At 51.6% G+C, this 22,677-nt stretch overlaps 2 protein-coding genes across 3 annotated transcripts in view; one reads left to right on the forward strand and one right to left on the reverse strand.

The window, feature by feature from the left end:
• PTP4A2 (protein tyrosine phosphatase 4A2) overlaps positions 1 to 1,549 on the reverse strand; it is a 30,250-nt gene extending 28,701 nt beyond the window's left edge. Inside the window, exon 1 of the mRNA XM_048825864.2 lies at positions 1,313 to 1,549. The gene's annotated coding sequence lies outside the window, so the exon portion shown is untranslated. The remainder of the gene's footprint in view (positions 1 to 1,312) is intronic.
• Positions 1,550 to 14,156: 12,607 nt separating this feature from the next.
• Positions 14,157 to 22,677, forward strand: part of KHDRBS1 (KH RNA binding domain containing, signal transduction associated 1) — a 29,997-nt gene continuing 21,476 nt past the window's right edge. For both annotated transcript variants that reach the window (XR_007353414.2, XM_048826246.2), the window contains exon 1: positions 14,157 to 14,811. Coding sequence is in view for 1 of the 2 variants with exons in the window: in XM_048826246.2 (XP_048682203.1) it covers positions 14,505 to 14,811 (307 nt within the window). In the remaining variant the exon portion in view is untranslated. The remainder of the gene's footprint in view (positions 14,812 to 22,677) is intronic.

Consider the following 22,677-nt stretch of genomic DNA (forward strand, 5'->3'; position numbering starts at 1 on the left):
GGTTGGGGTTTCTTTGTTTTGTTTTTTTAAACACTACCACTGCAGTTGTGAGTCAGAACCTGTGCTGTTCATTCAGGGGGTTCACAATTCACTTTCCATGTACACAGGAGCTTTGGAAGAAGGCAACCTTCTTCCCACCCCCAACTGAAAAAGCCCGGAGAGAAAATGCAGCTTGTGACTAATCATGCTAACGAGCCACGGGAGGAGTCACCAGCACAACTCAGCAACTCCCACCCCCTACCTCAGACACAAACCACTTCTCGCAGCACCTCAATCCCCACATCTGCCCCCCGCCATGCCTCCACTCTGCCCCGGCCAGCCTCCCCTTCCCTCCAGGGCCCACGGGGGGTGTGCAACCCTCAGCCTCCCCGAACACACACTGGCCCAGCGCATCCCCACTGACACACCTGTGCCATCTGCCCCCCACGTCATCCTACTCCCGCCGGCCCATCCCCCCAACTCGCCCTCCCCAGGCACCTCAGCCCCCCCCCAGCAACTGCTCAGAGACCTTCCTTTACCCCCCCCGCTCCCCCACCTGGGCCCGGCTCCTTCCACCTCACAGCGGGAGGGTAAGCATGGCCCCAAGGACCTCCCCAATCCTCAGCCCAAGGCAGCCCTCATCACACCAGCCCCCCAATACCTCAGGCTCCGAGGCAGCCCCCCCTTCCGCCCCACCCACCTCCGCCTCACCTGGGGGCAGCCCCCCCAGCTCCACCTCCCCCGGGGCAGCCTCCCTCAGGGCAGCCCCCCCACTCCTCCTCACCTGGGGGCGCCCCCCGCTTCCCTAGGGCACCCCCCCTCCCTCAGGGCAGCCCCCCCGGCTCCTCCTCCCCCGGGGGCGACCCCCGCCTCCCCCGGGGCAGCCCCCCCACTCCTCCTCACCTGGGGGCGCCCCCCGCTTCCCTGGGGCACCCCCCCTCCCTCAGGGCAGCCCCCCCGGCTCCTCCTCCCCCGGGGGCGACCCCCGCCTCCCCGGGGCAGCCCCCCCGGCTCCTCCTCACCTGGGAGCGCCCCCACCTCCCCCGGGGCAGCCCCCCCCCAACTCCGCCTCACCTGGGGGCGCCCCCCGCCTCCCCCGGGGCAGCCCCCCCAGCTCCGCCTCACCTGGGGGCGCCCCCCGCCTCCCCCGGGGCAGCCCCCCCCAGCTCCGCCTCACCTGGGGGCGCCCCCCGCCTCCCCCGGGGCAGCCCCCCCCAACTCCGCCTCACCTGGGGGCGCCCCCCGCCTCCCCCGGGGCAGCCCCCCCCAGCTCCGCCTCACCTGGGGGCGCCCCCCGCCTCCCCCTCCCCGCGGCCCGACCCCGGCTCCTCACCCTGGGCATTGAGCGCGGCTGTGTCCGTCCGAGCGGGCCCGGCGCCTCCCACACACCGGGCAGGGAGGGGGCGCGGCGACGGCGGCAGCCGCTCTGCCGGCGGAGGGGGGGGAATGACGAACGAGCCCGGCCGGCTGGAGCCGCGGAGACCGTGAGCGAGCCCGCCTCGTCCGCCGGCTCCCCCGCGGGAAACGGCTCCTCCTCGGCCAGACACCCCCTCGCGCGCCGCGCCGCGCGATGGCCTGGTCCGCGCGCACTCCCCCGTCAGCATTGGTATGGTCCACCCCCCCCAGAGCCGCCATTGGTACGGCCCGCCCTCCCCCCAGTCCCGGCATTGGGATGACCTACTCAGTCACTTCCCATCAGCGTTGGTACGGGCCTTTCCCCCCCCCCAAAACGGCAGGATGTGGCCGGTCTTACCCCCCCGATCAGCATTGGTACGGCTCATGTCCCCCAAACTGGCAATGGTATGGTTACCGTCCCCTTAAACCAGCACTGGTATAGTCCCTTCCAAAGGTAGCCTGGGCATAACCCATCCCGCACTGGAATAACCCGTTCCCGGCCAATTACCGTCTCTCATCTTCCCCCCCCCCACGCCAAGTCAGCACTGGTTTGGTCCAGACCCCCCCTCCACCAGAAATAAAATCAGTATTGGAATGGCCCATTTCCCCCACAATCTCATTGGCCTGGCCTAGGTGCCCTTCCCCCCTATCGATAGTGTCAGGATGGCCCCTTCCACTTCACAATCACAATTGGAATGCCCCATTCCACCCCAACACGAGTGGTGATATGGCCCACACTGGTATAGGACCCCCCCCCCATCTTGGTTTGCCCTACTCTGCTCCTCACACTGCCCCTCCCCCCACCACTTCCTTTCCCTTTGCTTGTCAGGGCCAGGTCACCATGAAGACTGTGGTATGCCAGGTGGACCTGCACCTGCCCAGCTAGGTATCAAAAGCCCTCTACTGCTAATGGTGATTCCCCTCCAGACTCCAGGGCTAGGCTGCTGTGCTTTGGAAACAGGAGGGACCCAATTCAATACCTGCTTGCTGTGAAATTTGTAGTGACAGCCAGGAAGTTCCTAGCTGGCCATGGATTTGTTGCAGTAATGATAAACAGACATTGAGAGCGGGGGCAGTGAACAAAGAGTCCTGGGTGTTGCATAGATGTTATTTCCCATAGAAAGCAAGAGGTAAATGCTGGTTGCATCACAAATTTCCAGGAAGCATCTTTTAATCTTGATTCTGCAGCCCTCAGCATACACAATGAGATTTCTCTTGTGCAAGTGATAATACTTTGCACTTGCATAGCATTTTGTACCCACAGACCTCAAAGCTTTTCACAAAGGCGGGTAAATATGAACCCCATTGTACAGAAGATGGAAGTGACTTCTCCGAGACCATGTATCAAGTCATTGGCACTGTAGAATAGCATCCAGATGTCCTGCCTCCCCAGCTGCTGATCCCTTAGTTTGTAGTCCCTTGGGACAGATACTTTGTCTTTCTATTCCCCTGTAAAGTGCCATGCATACTTGTGGCACTATATAAAATAATAAAAGATGCAGGATGGGTGGGAATTTACCCCCAAAATGTAGCCAAGGTTGAAGGTTGCCACTGACCAAGGATGCAGTTGTGAGACATTCCCTGCAGGTGGGGTTATCAGTATAAAAGGTGGGTCACTTGGGAAGAATTGCTCCATCTCAGATGCCACAAACCTTGAAATCTTTACCATCAAGTGCAGGTAACTCGCCAGATGAGAACTGCTGCATTCCTGCCCATGAGAACAAACTAACAGGCAGAAAATGGGGCCTTCCCAGGTGAAGTGTAAAAGCTGAGGTTGACATGAGAAGCCCGGCCCATGCCAAGGAAGATACCGAGCAGGGTGAAGAGAATGTCATGACTCAGCAGCCATTGTTGAAACTCTGCCATCGGCACTGGCCACGGATGAGAGGGGAATGATTTCAGGTTCAGGTGCCAGAAGCAGGTCACCCTAACCGTCCGTCTATGATACCGTGGGCAGTGGTGACAGAGAGCTGGAACATCAGCCCAAGGATTCTGTTCTGTTGGGAGAGGACAAGAAGCAGGACAAGAACTCGGGGTACAGGGAGCGAGTGTTTGACTTGAGCAATATGCAAGGAAGAAAGCCCTTTTGGAGACGTTTCAGAGTAACAGCCGTGTTAGTCTGTATTCGCAAAAAGAAAAGGAGTACTTATGGCACCTTAGAGACTAACCAATTTATTTCAGCATGAGCTTTCGTGAGCTACAGCTCACTTCATCGGATGCATACTGTGGAAACCTTTCCTTTTCTTTTGGAGACAGTATTTTCAGGAAAGATCAAGCTCTTGTAAGAAGTTGTATGGTTATTTAGAGAGGAGAAAGGGCCTTTGTAGGAGGAGAGGGACTATCCTCCCCTGGGAAAAGCACTGAGTGAGGCCAGGAAATCCCCACCCACCCTCTGCAACCTGAGTACAGCAGAGAGATTTCTGGTTCTCTAGCTCCCTTCTCCTCTATAATGAAATCACATTCATCACACACTAACTCATCTGACTGAGTGCCACCCCTGTTTGTCCCTCATAGCTCAGAGACAGTTATGCCTCTCCAGCAAGGTGGCATTTCATGGGCAGCTCTAGGGACGTATTTGGGCTCTTATGAACAACAGGCAAAGGGCAAGCATTTTAGTATATCGGTTTAGTGGTGTTGGAGTAAAGCATCAGGATGACAGTCGCTGGGAACAAAGTCCTTGTTTATTATCTACCCCACACAATAGCACAGGCAGGAGCAAGGCAATTTAAATGATTCCACAGTTATCGACTAACCCACTTACTTTCACTGCGCAGGACTGCAGGTTGTCTGCAGGAGAGTTCAGGACCTCTGGCTCAGAAAACACAGGGGCCAAATTCCTGGCCAAATTCCAATTTAGGTAATTACATTCTGCCTCTCTCAAACCTCCTTGCAGTTCCAATTGGAGATGCTGCTCTTCCTTACTTCCTGTCCTAAACTGTTGGGTGATGCTACTGTGCAATGTTACCTGGCAGCCACGTTCCACCCAGGAAGTGGCCACACTTAAGAATCATGCTTTGGCATCTCGTGAAAAGCAGCAGAGATCACACACTTTCTTACAATACAAGGAGTTGTGTATTTAATTCCATTCTGTTCAGTGATTAGGGATCTTGGCAGATCTTACTAGATAACAGGAAGTTATGTTCTTGATGGACAGTTTACGTACTAAGTCAATTCTTAAAGGCCTAGTGCCAATACTTTAGACTGTTTAGAACACTACATCCTTCAGTATTGATTCAAGTTATCTTATTCCTGCTCCATCTTACAGCAGGTGTCCTACATAATGTTCTCTGAGATCCCATTTCAGAGGAGATTCCATAGGGCAGGCGGGCTAGGCAGTGCCTACCCTGTTTTGAATCAGATTCATATTGATCTTTACCTGCTGCTCTAAATTAGCTCTAAGAGGCATCTGTACCTGTCAGAGTTGCATCTGACATGTAGGGCAGGTCAGGAAGAGACTGTCAGTTCCATATCTTGTGATAAAAACATGAAACCGCATATTGGCCAACACAAAACAACTGCAAGACAGAAACCAAAGATAACATCGTGCTCAGTGCTCTGAGGAACTTGTCCCAGGAAGAAGGAAAAACAAATGACCATAAACCCTGGAGAAAAGCATGGCTGTGTTGTTCACCGAGCAGAGAAGTTTGATTGTGCTAGAAGTCACCAGCTAGTAATTAGGGGAGGTGGCGAGCATTGGAAAAGAGGGCAAACAGACTTGTCACCCTGCTTCTCTCAGTTCATGAACAGATCTGTAGAGATACATTAGAGGGGATAAATGATTTTGGGTGGCACAAAGGGTCATAACACTGGCCCTCATGTATCCCACAGCTGTGGAGTTTGCCATGGAAATCCACCTCTTATGCACAATTGTGCTCCTGAATCCTAGTCTTCATTTTTAAAAAAAGTGTCTGGCCCTTACGGTTGCAAAGGGAACCCTGAAGACATGACCCAAATGTAACCAAGCTTGAGTCTATAGGCAGCCTGAAACAATAGCTCTGGGAGAGCAAAACAGTCTCACGTCTTCCCTTGGCATTTACCAAAGCGCTGATTCAAAGAGAAAGCTTAGATGGCTGGAGTAATGGGGTAAGATCGGGGGACTGAGGCCTGATCCAAAGTCCACTGACATCAATGACTCCAACTGACTCCACTGGGCTTTGGATCAGGCCCCAAATCCTGATCTCCGTTATTCTAGTGTAACTCATTGGACTTCCACAGGAGGCTACTCCAGTGAGATGAGTGGAGCCAGACCTGGGGCATTTACGTACCTTACTGCCATTGGTGATTTATTATGATGTCAGTTCCCAATGTCAGACAAATACCCAACAAAAACAATGCATTCTGTATTCTGGGAATGGAAATAGTTCTCAAGCTTCATCCTGACAAACTGAGAGCAGGGAGGGAGAAGGGAATTGGGAGAAGGCCCCAGAGCATGCGTAGAGGTAAGCAACAGGCACACAAAAGGGAGAACAGGTTGAGTAGCCTGATTCATCTGGCTGGGCTCCAGGTGGCTCCAGGGAAGCTGAAGTGAAAGGTATGAATGACACACTGATCTGCTTCCTTGTAGAAGGGGTGGAACACCGGATACAGATGACTCAGAGCTTGGGCTCAGCAGGACCCTGCCCCTTCTTACAGCTCTGACTCCACTTCTGGCTGGACTCCATCTAGAACAAGGAAGAGAAACCTGGATGAGAGTTTCAATCCTGGCCACATGGCTGTAACTAACCAAAACGGTCATTCTCCCCCCCTCGCCCCCTCCCCCCCACCCAGTACTCACGCTCCTGTAAAACAGTGCCACATGCTTTCCTTTCCTGGTGTCATGTGGGATTATTGCCCTGGGCACAACATCAAGCAGGCATACTGTCTGGGTGTGACATTTATATAATGGGAGGGTGTTGAAGGGCCGCATCACTTAAGACCCATGTATGTCCTAATTTGGGGGATTCAGTAGTGTATAGACCTTGTGCTGAGCCCCTGCACAGGGCTATATTTCACTCTATGAAGGCCTTGGACGGAAGGCACTGTAGACACGGAAAGTTCTGAAGAGGACTTATGCTCTGTATGAGCTGGTGTTTTGATGTGCTTGGTTCTATTCTGAAAATTGGATTATTTTTCCTCTCCAAAGTTCCTGTTGTCTCATCTTTGCCTATTTGGGTATGTTTACACTGCAATTAGGCACCATAGCTGGCCCGGGCCAGCTGACTCGGGCTCATGGGGCTTGGGTTAAGGGGATGTTTAATCGCATGTCCATGTTCAGGCTTGGGCTGCACCTCCCATCTTACAGGGCCTTAGAGCCCGGGCTCCAGCCCAAGCCCGAACATCTACACCGCAATTAAACAGTCCCTTAGCCCGAGGATCCCAAGTCAGCCGGCACAGGCCAGGCACCAGTTTTTAATTGCAGTGTAGACATACCCATTGTGTGCAGAGTGCACTCCACGTGCTGGTCTATTTCAAATACCCCACGCTCACCACCAGAGGGCAGCAGAGCACAGCATTCAATACACAGGGTGGGGAGTCTGAGACCAAAGGGGTTACAGAGGTAGAAGCTGATATTAACCTGTAATAATAATGAACGATGATGATCTTTTTGATCTGAGCCCCTGAACCCAAACTTCCTTTTTTTAGCAGAAGAGATTAAGAGAGGGATGCAAAGGAGAGAAAGACTCAGGACTCCCCTTCCAGGCCCCCTCTCAAGAGGAGCCCCCTAGAACCCCCACTGCTTTTTAGCTATGCAGGTAGCTGCAGCAGGAATGACACTGACAAAAGCTGGAACAAGAGTTCCTCTATTCTCCAATCCAGCACGAAAACCCTCCACACGGGCCCCTTCCCAGGCTGCAGATGGGCGTCTCTGTGGCACGCATCCATTTGTGAAGTATGCAATAGCTAGTGCCTAAAGCCCTCGAGGCTTCCTTCTCTCTGAAGCCAACATAGGCAGTCTTGTAGAGAACAGTCATCCCAATTTCAGAGGATAATTGTGATAGCACAGAAGCCAGAAGCCAGCACATCCACCAGGCAGTCCTCTGCTTCCTTATTACACCCATGTAGAACGGGGCAGAGGGCAGGAAGTGCAGGGAGGACCACACACTCGGCACTGGAATTGATTGACTTCCCAATTCCACCCAGAGGAAAAGAATATACACCCTGTAGCTTTGCCTCGGGGATGGAGGGATGCTGCAGCCAGTTAAACAACCAACAATTAACTATTATTCACGTGTATTTCTGTAAACACAGAGGCGCCAACTAAGATTGGGGCCCTATTGTGCTCCGCGCTGTACATAATAAGAGAGCATCTCATCCCCAAAGAACAAACTCAAAAGACAAGACAAAGGGTGGGAGAAGGGAAGCGCTATCCACATTTTACAGATGGGGAACTGAGGCGATCAAGTGACTTGCCCAGTCTGTTGCAGAGCTAGGAACTGAAGCCAGATCTCCTGAGTCCCAGCACTACCTTAACCAGCCAACCTTCCCACCTGTAAAAATGACGACAAACTTTAAACTAGGTACATGCATCTTTTCTCTGAAGTCCTTGAATTAATGGGTCAAATGCAAATGGCTAATGGGAACTACTGTGTGCTACCCATACGGCAGCTCTCAGTACTGTCCTAGCGCAACGGCATCAGCTGTGATTTTCTTGCCAAGCCACGTGTGAAACTATATTGATCCTCCCCATCCACATTTACACTAGCCCCAACAGCACCACCCTTCTGCAACATGTGTAGCAGGGATTCGGGTTACCACGGAGCGACATTCTTTTCTTGTCTCTGGCTACTCAAGAAGCACGTAGCGTTGGATCATATTAAAGAAGTTCTGTATTAAAATCACAAATGAGTTTGATTCCCCATAGTTTAAATTCCAGGGTATTACTAATTAAGAGGTCTGGTTGGTTTTTGGTACTGTTTCTCTCCCTCTCTGTGTGAAACTTGCAAGCTGCTAATTGTGTTAGTACATAAGACAGAGTCTGTTCTCAAAGGAACTCTTTGTAACAACAACTACTCACACAGAGAGAGACTCAAAGCAATACTCTGTAACAACAGAAACAGCACCCAGAGACTCCCTGCCCTTTTGTTGTATTCATCTCGCTTTGTTAACAATTGTGATTAAAATAGAGATAGAGGATGTATGTGGATGGATGCTTGGTGTGGATAATAACTGAATGATCAGGGAGGTGCCAGCCTAAGAATCCAGTGTCCATCGGCTGAAGAGGACCCCCGGAGGGCAGACTGGGATCCACCCAACAGCCTCAAGGATGGGAGAACCAAAGAACAAGATAACATCTGGCAGCACAGAGCCGTCAGGAATGTGCCATCTGCTGATTGATTCAGCAAAAGCATGATGAAGCAATTCCCATAGACTGGCATAGGAAGAAACTCCTATAAAAATGGACTCTAGAAAGTGAGAACTTTGGGGTCTGATTCTGCAAACCAACTTCCAGGAGCATCAGATGAGCATCTGACAAGGCCCTGCTCCCTCCTCATGTCCAGGCCACCTGGCCAGTGGCTTGGCATGAGCAACTCTAACGCTGGTAACTATGAGCTGTAGCTCACGAAAGCTCATGCTCAAATAAATTGGTTAGTCTCTAAGGTGCCACAAGTACTCCTTTTCTTTTTGCGAATACAGACTAACACGGCTGTTCCTCTGAAACCTATAACAACCTTGCAGAACCTGTGTGTGTATGAATGAATGTGTGAATAAATATGAAATTGAATGGAATGTTATAGCTATAACTAACTGCTTACTATGATTCTTTCTGTATTCACAATAAATGTGGCATTTTGCCTTTTCCCCTTTAATAAGATCCTGCTGGTTTTTATTTTATTGGTATAACAGTAGAATGCTAATTTAACAGAAGAGACTGAGTGTTCAGATCAAGTCGAGTTAGGCAGCCATCAGTGGGCAGTTGGACAGAAAAAAAGAAAAATAAAAGAAATGAAGTGGGAGCAACAGGATCCCAATGAAGAGGAGAGAGAGGCAGGGAAGGAAAGCTAATTGGAAACTAGGTAACGTGTGAGATGTATGGGGTCAGGGATGTGATACAGACACGATCATGGAGCTCCAGGCAGACACGCTAGTCCAAAGGCATCTCTGGTGTCAGTGGACGCACACCAGCATGAGCTGTTCCCAAGTGCACTAAATTGTACAGGAATTTTCTGGGAAATATTTTGCTAGAAGTGTGCTGAGACCCTTATATTTCATTTCTGACGTTGCACTCGGCGCTGCGGTAATGGGCAGCAGGATCAGACCTGAAGATATGTGCACTTATGAGTAAGAGTTTTGGCAAAACTAATCTCTCATTTGTGGTGCTTTGTAAGGAAAAGATCTAAGGAAGGGGGGGAGGGAGAGGCAGATTCTCAGCTGTGTTCAAGCTTACAAGTAGTGGGGAGGAGGGAACCGCCCAGAAGTTGGTTGTGGCTCCCTAATCTTAAACAGCCCAGCCCTGGTGCAAGGCCTTTTGCCAGTAGAGGATTTAGGCCAGGGACCAGCAACCTTTGGCACATGGCCCATCAGAGAAATACGCTGGCAGGCCGCAACAGCGTCCGCAGGTTCAGCAGATCGCAGCTCCCACTGGCCGCGGTTCGCCGTTTCAGGCCAATGGGGGCTGCGGGAAGCAGCGGCCAGCACATCCCTCGGCCCACGCCGCTTCCTGCAGCCCCCATTGGCCTAGAATGGTGAACCGCGGCAATTGGGAGCTGCGATCTGCTGAATCTGCAGACGCTGCAGGTAAACAAACTGCCCCGGCCTGCCAGCGGCTTTCCCTGACGGGCCGCGTGCCAAAGGTCGCCAATCCCTGATTTAGGCATACGTGGAGCTCTGCTGTGCTATCTCCCTCCCTGACCTAGCCCTAGAAAACCCCTGATGCACTTATGCCAGAACAGAAGAATTCTCCACTGGCCATCTCTAGACTTTGTAGTGGACAGGAGAATCTAGCCTGGAAAGAGAAACAGAAAGAGGCAGAAATGAACCAGGGCCCTTATTTTGAAAACGGCCATACACAGGCAGACAGGCTCAGGCTGTCTGAGGGTATTTCTACGCTACAGCAGCACCACTATGGCACTGCAGCTATGCCGCTGTAGCATCGTAGTGTAGATAATTCCTCTACGGACGGAAGGGGTTTTTCCATCAGGGAAGGTAACCCAGCCCTCCGAGAGGCGGTAGCTAGGTCGACGGAAGCATCTTTGGAGCAGAGGGGCTGATTCTGGACAGCAGAGCCAGCGTGCACAGGCAGAGTCTTGTGTCTTGCTATTGAAAGAGCTGGTGAAGTGACTGGGGCAGTGGGGGCCCGTTCGCAGGAGCGGGGATGGAATGTTTGGACCAAAAGGATCTGGGAAAGTCCCATGGCAGTTGGGACGGCACAGGAACCATGTGGTCCGGGAAGGAAGAGAAGGTTAATAGGTTGCAGGGTGAAGCATGTGAAAACTGTGTCAGGGGTGTGATGCTGAGCTGGACCGATGGAAAGGGGGAGCGTGACTGAATCAGGAAGGAAAGTGAGAGCAGAGAAAGAAGCCCAGATGGTGAGACACTCTGAAAAGATAGCGGGCTCTCACTGCACTGAGACTGGTAAGGTCCTTTCACTAGGACCAGGGTCTCGGCACTCATAGTTCCCCCTTGGAGTTCCTTTCCTAGGGAGCATGCTCATCAGCTCCTCTGAGAAGTCTCTCTCCTCAGAAGTTTCTTCCCTTCTAGGGCCTCCTGAGTGAACCCTCAGGTGACAGACACTATCAAGCACGGCAGGATTTTCTAGAGTAGCCACAGCTTTTATGAACTGTTGGTCTATTCCACTCTTGCGCTGTGTTGCTGGACTATGAACCAGCCAATCCATTAATCATAGGACAATCACTGCTCACAATGGCTTGAAGGTCTGTAGCTTCCAGGAACGGGATCCTGTCAACCAGTAAAGGAACGCTGCCTTCACCAGCAGCACTGACAGAGATCCCTACAACCAGTGACCCTCAAAGTTTTCTTTCTGAAAAATCGCTCGGTACAACTGTGATGCTGGCAGACCAGGTGCCAGCTCATGCCAAGGCCCTGAGGTCTCAACTGAACACTGACAAATGCATCGCTGGAAACCAGTCTGGTTCACCTGCATGTTAGTATTGTTAAAATAGGTATCAGATTTATAGAAATGTGGTCTTTATGAAATGCTTGTGAGTTGCTGCGTGCATTAATCTCACTCTATAGCCTGTGTTATAAGTTAGTATTTACATGTTTGCTCTGAAACTGTAAACTCCCAGTCAGGAGAGAAGCATTACCAAATGTGAAATAATAGTTTTCCACAAGAGGTGTCATCTCCTGCCCAAGAGAAGACCCATGTGCACCAGACAAGCCACTGTGGAACACCAGAGGACAAAAAACTTTGCTGATTGCTCCTCCCACACCCAGGAAGAGGAGATGTGAAGGTGGACTCATCCCATCAGCTTGAACTCGGTGGGGGAAGAAGGAACTGTACCTAGCTATGCTGCTTGGACTCTGAGGGGCAAAGATTTCTAAGCATAAGCAATATGGGGTGCGTGCCCTGCTTCGTCCCCTGAGGTTGGTACTGATGTTCCTGAGCCACTCCAGACTCAAGCTGTCAAAGTCAGCAACGTTACTGGATTTCATGAGAATTTGCAGGGAGAGAGTTCCTTCCGCATTAGCTCAGCCTCGGGCCTCCCATCACCACCACCTTATGTGTGGGATTTATAAACTCCCAACAGATTCAGCTGCTTCCTGTAGTATCTCTTCTTCCTCCCTTGCATTCAAAATCAGCTCATCTCCAACAGCTCACTGTGGTGCTCTGCAAAGCCTTTGTAGCTGGACCCTATTGGAACTGGATCAACCTCTAATGTCCTCCCTTCCAGGGATCTTAGATCTGCTTCCAAAACTACATTACTCCACCACCTGGAATCTGTGAGAACACAAGGCACTGCAGTTCCTTCCAGCAAGAGTGCCAAGGGGTCACGTTTGTACCTACCATAGTGCCCCTAGAAGGCAACATCTGGCTCAACACATGTTGCTAGTGCTTAGGCAGGATAGCACGAGTTCAGGACTAGATCACCAGCCCTCCGGCTGTGGTTTTCTTTTCTTTGGTTGGTTTGCAGTAAATGTCATAGCCTGTGTGTGTTTGGTCTAACCTTCACACTCCTGTCCCATCCTACACTCTGCTCCCTGTGTCCCCATAACACCTCCCACAATCCCAAACTCCACAGAACACCGCCCCATATCTGCAACCCATGTCCCCATAACACCCCCATACCAGCAATCCCTGTGCCCCAACACCCCCAACCCCAGTATCCCCACAATCCCCCCATACCCGCAACCCCAATATCCCCACAACTCCCTCAACCCCAGTATCCCCACAACACCCACATACCCGCAACCCCAGTATCCCCATAGCGGCAATCCCTGTGCCCCAACCCCAGTATCCCCACCACACCCCCATAGCCGCAACCCCAGTATCCCCACAACTCCCTCAACCCCAGTATCCCCAAACCGGCAATCCCTGTGCCCCCATACCCGCAACCCCAGTATCCCCATACCAGCAATCCCTGTGCCCCAAAACCCCCAACCCCCCCACAACTCCCCCAACCCCCCCATACCCGCAACCCCAGTATCCCCATAGCAGCAATCCCTGTGCCCCAACCCCAGTATCCCCACCACACCCCCATAGCTGCAACCCCAGTATCCCCACAACTCCCTCAACCCCAGTATCCCCAAACCGGCAATCCCTGTGCCCCCATACCCGCAACCCCAGTATCCCCATACCAGCAATCCCTGTGCCCCAAAACCCCCAACCCCCCCACAACTCCCCCAACCCCAGTATCCCCACAACTCCCCCATACCTGCAACCCCAGTATCCCCATAGCACCAATCCCTGTGCCCCAACCCCAGTATCCCCACCACACCCCCATAGCCGCAACCCCAGTATCCCCACAATTCCCTCAACCCCAGTATCCCCAAACCGGCAATCCCTGTGCCCCCATACCCGCAACCCCAGTATCCCCATACCAGCAATCCCTGTGCCCCAAAACCCCCAACCCCCCCACAACTCCCCCAACCCCAGGATCCCCACAACTCCCCCATACCCGCAACCCCAGTATCCCCACAGCGGCAATCCCTGTGCCCCAACACCCCCAACCCCAGTATCCCCACAACTCCCCCATACCCGCAACCCCAGTATCCCCACAGCGGCAATCCCTGTGCCCCAACACCCCCAACCCCAGTATCCCCACAACTCCCCCATACCCGCAACCCCAGTATCCCCATAGCAGCAATCCCTGTGCCCCAACCCCAGTATCCCCACCACACCCCCATAGCCGCAACCCCTGTGCCCCGGGTCCAGGCCACTCCCCTCCTCCCCATCCGAGGCCCCGGCGCGCCACAGTGTCTCCGGGACGGCGTCCCCAGCCCCGCCCGGGCTCCCCCGCTCCCGACCACGTGCAGCCACCAGCCCCAGGACGCGGCACATGCGCACTGCAGCACGTTCAGAAGCCCCGCAGCGACTCGCGAGCACACGCCACAGGGCCGGGGGAAGGCAAAGGCAAGCGCACATGCGCATTGAGGCCACTACGCTACACCCTGAGTTTTCGACCGGAGAGACGGAGAGAGACGACAATACGCATGCGCCCCCTAGGTGCAGCCGACGCTTTGTTCTCGACTCAAGGCGTTGGTGGCTCATGCGCAATGTACCTCGCCTGAGCGTCAGCGTGCTGCGCAGGCGCACTGAGTTCCCGAGGCACTTTGTTTTCGGCGGCGCTTGTGACTTAATAAGGCGCCGCTCAGCGCGACGCGTGCGCAACGAGAGTCTCGCGCGCGGGTCTTCGCGGGCTGAAGGTTGCGCGTGCGCACGGCCAGCCGCGGGCGACGGTTGGGCATGCGCACCGGTGCCCGTCGGCGCTTTGTTCTCGACGGAGGCGGCAGCGCATGCTTGGGGCTTGAGCCGTCTGTGACGGGGGCGGTGTGCGAACGTCCACGCCGCACGGGAGCGGGCGGCGGGAGCGCAGGCGCAGTGGGCCAGGGGCTGTTGGCGGCGGCGGCGGCGGTGTTTCCGGCTCTTCACTTCCTGTCTTGGGAGCCCCGGCGGTCGGTGCGCGGCAACCCTGTTCGCCCTCTCGGTCCCCCCGCTCGTTCGGCCGCCCCCCCGCCCCCTCTTTCCGCGGATGCAGCGCCGCGAGGACCCCGCCGCCCGGCTGGGCAGAGCCCCGGGCCCCGCCGCCCGGTCAGGGGCGCCGGGGCCCCGCCGGCCGCCCCGCGGGGGAGCCCGAGGGGCCGGGGCCCAGCCGCCGCCGCTCCTCCCGCCCGCCGCGACCGCCGCCGCCTCCCAGACCCCCGCCGCCGCGCCCACCCCGCTCCTGCCCGGGGCCACCGTCAAGATGGAGCCCGAGAACAAGTACCTGCCTGAGCTCATGGCCGAGAAGGACAGCCTGGACCCGTCCTTCACCCACGCCATGCAGCTGCTGACGGCAGGTAGCGCCGGGGAGGCGGAAGCAGGCCCGGGGAGGGGGGGCGGGCAGGAGAGATCGGGAGTCGGCTAGGACGAGATCGGGGGGGGGGCGGTCCAGATGGGGGGGCCGGCTGGGACGGGGGGGGGCCGGCTGGGACGGGGGGGGGGCGGCCGTGGGGGAGCACCCGTCGGTCACCCAGGCGGCGCTGCTCCTGGGCGCCAGGCACCGGCTGGGGCGCCCGGCCCTCTCCCCCCCAACTCCGCCGACATGGGGCAACGGGGCTGGGAACGGGCGAGGAGACCCGCCCTTCCTTGCGGCCGCGATCGGCGGCGGCAGGACGAGGGCCGGGGCGTCTCCGTCCCGGCCGGCCCCACTCTTTGTTCGACGCTCAGAGCGGCTCTCCCGGCTGCGCCCCGAGCGGGGAAGGTGCCCGAGTGCCCCGCTCCTGGGAAGGGGCCCGCCCGGGGTGGGGGGGTCGGATCCCCGTGGAGCAGGGGAGCCCGGGGACTGGCTGCCATGAGGCTGTCCTGCCAGACGCTTCCCTCCCTTCGGGCCCTTCTCCTCCTCGCAACCGATTGGTCTCCGTGCCGGGAGGTGGGGCAGAGGCCAGGGTCTGGGGAGGTTTTGGGGAGAGGCTGAGCTGGGGAGGGGGACGGTCGCCTTTTTGCCCTGGGCATGTTACAGTTCGCTGCGTAAACTGTCTCGTCTGCAAGGTTTAAGCAGTGAATGGGGAAGTTAAATCGCCACGGCGGGGGGCAGTTTAATCGTTCAGCTTGCTCCTGCCATGATGTACTTTGGACGGATTGGTAGTTTTAAGATACACACATCTATGATTGTTTAAATGGCATCCAGCCCCAATGGTTCATTCGGGGATTAAACACAAACCTAGAACTTTCTTCTTTAAGAAAGTGTGATTTTTCTTGGCCCTTTTCATCCTTGGGGGAGAGGAGACTAAAGAGAATGGTAGTAAACTAGTTTTTTTATGTAGTCTCTATTCCGATTCCTTTGAAACGTGGGATTGTGTGTTTTTTTTTTATTCACCGCTATGAAAATCTGTGTTAGAGCTTGTTTTATGCCTCTGATGAAACTAAATGGAAATGGCATGGCAGTCTTTGTTCTGTGACTAGGCTAGCACTCTCTTTCTTTCCCCTGATCATCACTGTCCAATCGCCTGGTGGCTCGGATTTCTCCGTATCACCACAGCACAGCTGTGCTGTAGTCACATTCAGTATCTGTATCAAGTAGACAGGGCTGTGTTGAAACACAGTTGTTGTTTTAAAAATTAGAACAAGTTAAAACGCTAACGTCTTCCTCTGCGTAACAAGGTGGAGAGGCCGTGTAAACTAACACACAAAGGATGTTATACTTATTTTAGACAAGAAGAGTAGAATTTAGCCTCTTGTTACGTCTGTTTGATTTAAAAGTATGTTTGAAAGCAGTTCTAATATGGCATTGCCAATATTAATATAGTAGATACATCACTCCTTTCAACTCCTCATGTAAAACTAGGAAACTGTGATTTAAATCTGTCATCTTCGTTGTACAAGTGATTTGATGTGGCTCAGTTCTGAATTTGTGTCTTGGTGCCACTGGTATACCTCTTGGTTTTGATAAATTAGATGTGTAGTATTCCCAAGGTAATTAAGTGGTCTTTTTTAAAACTGTCATGTTTTCCTGAAAACAATGTTTATAGATGAGTCTTAGTCTATAACAATACTTCCAGTAACGTGCCCTTCAACCAACTGGTGTTCTCAAACAGCAGAGGAAATATCTCTCAGAGTTGTATTAATGAAGTGAAACCTTCTGGGTGCAGTACAGATTTGCTAATTCTTGCACAGAGAATGGTGTTCTCGCCACAGGTAACTCTTTAATTGCTGAGTGGGTGTACTGAGGATTTATACTAAATATTTCATTACATTTACGAGTATCTTTCCGTGTATTACAGCAAAGTGCCAGCTCTGCTATGGATTGAACTTCTCTTTCTGTTTAAAGCTTAACTACTCTAAGTGCTCTAAAATCCTCATGTTTCACTCAGATTATCTTCAAAAAGAGAAGGAGTACTTGTGGCACCTTTGAGACTAACAAATTTATTTGAGCATAAGCTTTATGCTTTATTTATGCTCAAATTGGTTAGTCTCTAAGGTGCCACAAGTACGCCTTTTCTTTTTTGCGGCTACAGACTAACACGGCTGCTACTCTGAAACCTCAGATTATCTTGACATTTGCTGGGCCTCATGGCTGCAAGGTAGTATGAGTGGTCCAAATTTGAGGTCAATTGAGCCAAGGGGCTCTGCTGAGTTAAGGTTGCCGTGTGTGACTTGTACTCTTCCAGAATGTGGAGAGTGGCTAAATTTCTGAAAGCCAGGAAGTGAAGAGTTAAGGTACACACTACGCCTGTGACACACCCTTAACGCTACCCTCTTTGAGTGCCAGTTTGGCTTTGTTTGAGTGACTTTCTCAGCAATATTTACTGTACAGAATTTGCAGTTTGTACTCTAAAATTCTGTTCAATTATTCTAAGGATATCTACACAATCATAACTGAAATTTAGGTGTCCTATCATCGTTCAGAGTTTGGTTTGGATTACATGAGCAGATTACTAGATAGGATAATGTATAAAGGGTCTGACATTCTAGTCAGTCAAAGCTCTGAGCATAGAAACTAAATTAAATCTCATCCTGAAGTGTCTCTCTTCTAATATAGTCTGAAGTCACTGGCAAAATTTAAATACTGCAGCTGCGTTCTTGAAACCTAGTTAGTGAATAAACAAAGGTCTTCAATTTCAGTGCTATCTTGCAACTTTCACAAGATCACCCCAGTCCTGAATATATACAGTTGTCATGCTGTTGCCAAGAGACTTGAAAAAAGAGAGCTTGTGTTCAGAGCAGTTTTTTACGTTGTGAAAGGATATTTATAGTCTGAGTTGTGCTTGTACAATTTCTTCAGCCACTGTGACATCTAAGGACTCATTCTCTTATAAAGTCCTCCAGTAATTTACTCTTGATGATTTGTGATGCCGAAGGATCTGAATTCTTCATATGGATCAGGGAAAGCATATTTTACACTTCCAGAGGCGGTGTAAGATGGCTTTGACCGAGATCCTGCTTGGACTCCAGTGTCTTTTATCTTCCTTGGTTCCTAGGAGTCCTACAAAGGATAAAACATCTTAGATTTGGGCCATTTAGATCAGTCATCTCCACTGAGGTAGATATTACCCCTTTTGGCAAAGTGACTACGTAGTGTTGGACATTTGATCGGTCAAATATTGTCAAAAATGATCAAATTTTAAAGCACTAATTTTTTAGAACAGTAACAGAAGAAGAGTAAGACTTTATGGTCTCCAGTTAGCTTAACCTTACATGCTTATGCCTTGCTACAAAAAAAAGTTACTTAACTGAGTTATTTTAACTCAGAAAAACGTGGAACAATGAACTGAATTTCTCTGGCACCATGATGCAATCAAAAAGTTAATCTGCCACCTACATCAGGGCATTCTTGCTAAAATATTTAACAATATTTGATTATGGTCAAATAATATGCAGTCAGTTGACAAGTCAATTGAAGAGTTCAGAACATGGAACATCAGGTGCAGATCCCAAGTAACCACCAAATAATCGGTTGGATCAGTTCCTCCATTTCTCCTGATCCTTCAGCACTGTGGGTGAGCGACTTGGTCCCATAGGGCCCACAGTTCCTCAGAATCTATGTCCAGTGCCATGTTCTTCTCAGCTTCAAGATAAGTGGGTACTATTGCACTGTAACTTCACCTCGAGGAGCCTGGTTCAGACACCGTGTTTGGAGTCTTTAATATGCCCAACTCCACAGCTCTTATGTCTTATGCAGCATTTACTCGATATGGGTCCTGTGAACTTTGACAAGAGACCATGACTGCTGCTTCCTTTCCATCCTACATGTCTTCAAAGAACAGCAGATTTCTCTGGAGATACCTGTCGCTTCTATCCAAGTAGCTGAGAATCAGTAGTACTGCCTGATGAGGAGTCAGTCTCTCTCTCAGGAGCTGGTAGCACAGTGCTTTTATGTCTCATCCCCAGCTGATGCTGTGTTGATGTTGTGTCCTCCCTACAAGTGATGTAAGGGCCTTTCACGATTTGATGGGCAGAATGGCTGTCGCTGTTGTCAGATGGAAACAGGTTTAAAAAGGTGTGTTCATGGTAGAAGCCTTGGCCGTTTTTCTTGTCACTGTCATCAAAGCTATACCTAGCAGCTAAGGGCTTGTCTACATGGTGCGGTAGTGCATGTCAGCATGAATTCTGATGCACACTATATTGCATGCTGACTGGGCTGTGCAGACCCTGCTGGCACACAATAGGCCAGTTAGTGCACGACGTAGTGGCGTGCCCCTAAGGAAACCTTTTGAGTTGCTATTTCTGCTAACTGTGTCCATTTTGAAAAGAATTATGGTGTTTCACAATCACCTGATGAAATGTTTCTTTAAAGGGTACAAATTTGTATCCTCCCATTTGAAAATCTGCTGATCCTCTGGACTTTAATTTGGTGTTTCCAAAGCTTATGGAAAGACCCATTGAACCTTTGAGTTCTGTTTTGTTAAATTCTTGTACTGGGCCCATCCCAGTGGTATGAGGGCCTTCCAGAATGAGATGTTAATCTTTTGTTTAGTGTCCTGTTGCATGTGATTCCCCCTTCATTGAGCTGGCGCGCTCTCTCGCGCTCGCTCTCTCACTCAAAGTGTCATCTCTGTCCACAGCTAGGACGATGTCAGGGTTGTAGACCAGGGGTCTCAAACACACGGGCCGCATGTGGCCCAAAGAGTTATTTCCTGTGGCCCGCCATAGCTCCCCACACCCTTGAGCCTACCTCCCAGCGCTTGCTGCTGCCAAACATTCCAGGAGGGGAAGAGGCTGGGCAGGGATTTGGGGAAAGGGTTGGAATAGGGGCAGGGAGGGGGTGGAGTTGGGACAGGGACTTTGGGATTGGGCGGGAAGGGGCAGGGCTAGGGCCTCATGGAAAGGGTGGAGTGGGGGCAGGGAAGGGAGGGGCTTTTGTATCTTTGAATGAAAAGTTGTCAGCGATGCTGCCCTCAGGCCAGTGTACTAGTCCTCATGTGGCCCTCATGGTGATTTGAGTTTGAGATCCCTGTTTTAGACCCTGATGATTGACTTACCGTATACAGTATTTCACAAAGGTGCTTCGGCTTCTAGCCACATTTCTGACCAAGACTGTACCATGATTTCATCTCTGTCTGTTGCACTACCTTTCTCTCCCCACCACGCTATAATTGGCTAGCTATAAAATCTACAAATTAAGACTAAAAGCTAGGGTCATGTGTTTAAAGCCAAAAAAGTTTTTCCAGCTGTGATGACTTGACAGGATTGAAAAGCCCGGTTGACTCTTGAGGGGCAGGTTAACATGTTTGAAGATTGTTAGATAGCCATGTTGCAGCGCAGGCTTCCCCCAGGGTGCAACACGGTCAATTAATGTGCCTCCAAATGTGATGGTCTTCATTTTAACAAGTGTTAAATTGGCTCTTCAGTCCTGTTAGGACAACTTGATTGAGCTAATACAAAATTGAAAGCCACATATTTAGGGCTTCTGAAAGTTGCACCGGTTTAATTAAAGATGTAATTGGAAACCAATTTAATTAAACCGGCACAAACTCCTTTGTGAACACATTAATTTTGGTTTATTTTAAATTTATTAGGGATTAGTTTAGGATAGACTGAAATAAGCAACTGTTAAACCAAAATAAGTTTAGCTAAATTCAATTAAAGTCTTACCCTTATGTAAAATGGTGCAGCTTTGGTGCAACTTTCGTGTGCAGACAAGACTTGACCTAATTCCCAGTGGTTGCCTCCTTGAAATGGGAGTGTTTGAAGAATTAATACGTTTTGGGACTGGTTGCTCTGGGGCAGTAGGAGCTTTCAGGTGGGTGCTTTGTTTGACTCAGAGATGAAGTTTGTATTATGGCAGAGCAACAGCCCTGCCATGGTTAAGATTAAGATGAGGTTTCTGTTTAAATCTCTGCTCGTCTAAGACCGTGTCTAAACTTAAAACACTGCAACAGCCCAGATACAGATGCACCTCTGTAGCCCTTGAGTGTAGACACTCATTACAGCAACAGGGTTTTTTTCCCATTGCCGTGGTTAATCGACCTCCCCGAAAGGCAGTAGCTAGATCAGAGGTGGACAAACTACGGCCTGCAGGCCACATCCGGCCTGCGGGACCGTCCTGCCTGGCCCCTGAGCTCCTGGCCAAGTCCCTGGCCCCTCCACCTGTGTCCCCCCTCCCCGCTTCCCAGGCTTTCCAATAAGCCTGTCCTGCCTCTCTGAGCAGCCTGGTAAGGGAAAGGGGGGTGTTGGATAAGGGGCAGGAGGTCCTGGAGGGGCAGTCAGGGGACGGGGGATGTGGTTGGATGGGGCAGAGGTTTGGGGAGGGGGGTCGCAGTCAGGAGACAGGGAGTTGGGGGGCGTTGGATAGGGAGCAGGGGGGTTGGATGGGGTGGGGGTTTGGGAGGTGCGGGGGGGGTTGGGTTGGGGGGGCAGTTAGGAGACAAGGAGTGGGGGTTGGATGGGTCAGGGGGGTCTGTTGGGGCAGGAGTGTGGATAGAGGGCAGGGCAGATAGGGGACAGGGAGCAGGGGGGTTGGATGGGGGTGGAGTCCCGGGGGGTAGTTAGGGGCGGTCAGGGGATAAGGAGCAGGATGGGTTGGAGATTCTGAGGGGGGCAGGAAGTGGGAGGGGGTGGATGGGGGCAAGGGGCCAGGCTGTTTGCAGAGGCATAGCCTCCATACTGTTTCACAACCCCGATGTGGCCCTTGGGCCAAAAAGTTTGCCCATCCCTGAGCTAGATAGATGGAAGAATTCTTCCATTGACCTGGTGCTTTCTACACTGGGGTTGGCTTAACTGTATTGCTAAGGGGTGTTGATTTTTCACACTCCTGCCTGATGTAGCTCGGTCAACCTAACTTTTCATTGTAGACTCAGCCTTTAGTCTTCTAAAGTTTACCATTGCTCAGATTGCCTTGATGTGGTGTGCTTCATGAGGGTGCAGGAGTTCTGTTAGGGGTCCAAACTTAGGGCTATTTGACCAAAGTGTTCATGAGATAACTTTATTTGGAAAAGATTTTGCTTCGCTAGTTTAGCATGGCACAAGCCTCTTGTGCTAAATGACAAGCTAAAAGGCATTACACTGAGCATGCATGTTACAGAGGAGTTACAGGATTCTTAACCTTTGAAGTTTCACACCAGCTTGTTAGCTCATGGGTATAAGCAGTTGTCCTTTGAATCTGACTCACGCAGCCAGTGTCAGTTCAAGTCCCACCAGAAAATTGGAAGAGGTTGGAAGGCATATTGGTCATATGTCAGGTTGTTTTTTTGTTTTTTTTTTACTTTGAGAGAAGATAATCAAAAAAATTTTTTAAAGGATGCAAATATTTACTGGCAGGGGACGGGTATTTTAGGGAATGGGGTCATCTGAGCTCCTCTGCCTACCCCACCTTATGTGAGCTGGGTTCAGGGGTTCCAGCCCCCCACCCCACTTCTTGCCTTCAAGTGTATATGTTTGTATGTACCAGGTTGGGTGGGGGCTTGCCCATCTATGAGGGTCTGACCCATTCCACTTACCTGCACTTGCCCTCTGCTCAAACCACTAAGCCTACTTACTCCCCAGACAGAATACCACACTTGTAAAATTTAACAACCACTTCATTCCCTTTTACAGCCCCTTCATGCTTGCACAAAGGGTACCATTTAAACCTATATTTTCCCCTACCCTTCATTAAATCCACGAACTGCTTTCATATCCTACCTGACTACTGACAGTACCCATGGCAAGAAGACTCCAGTGCTCTGCTACTGACATAACTTACGCAATTCAGTATTGAAATGATGCAGACTGGAACCTCAAGGTAC

This window comes from Caretta caretta, chromosome 19 (assembly GCF_965140235.1).
Source record: "Caretta caretta isolate rCarCar2 chromosome 19, rCarCar1.hap1, whole genome shotgun sequence".
NCBI classification, from domain to species: domain Eukaryota; kingdom Metazoa; phylum Chordata; order Testudines; family Cheloniidae; genus Caretta; species Caretta caretta.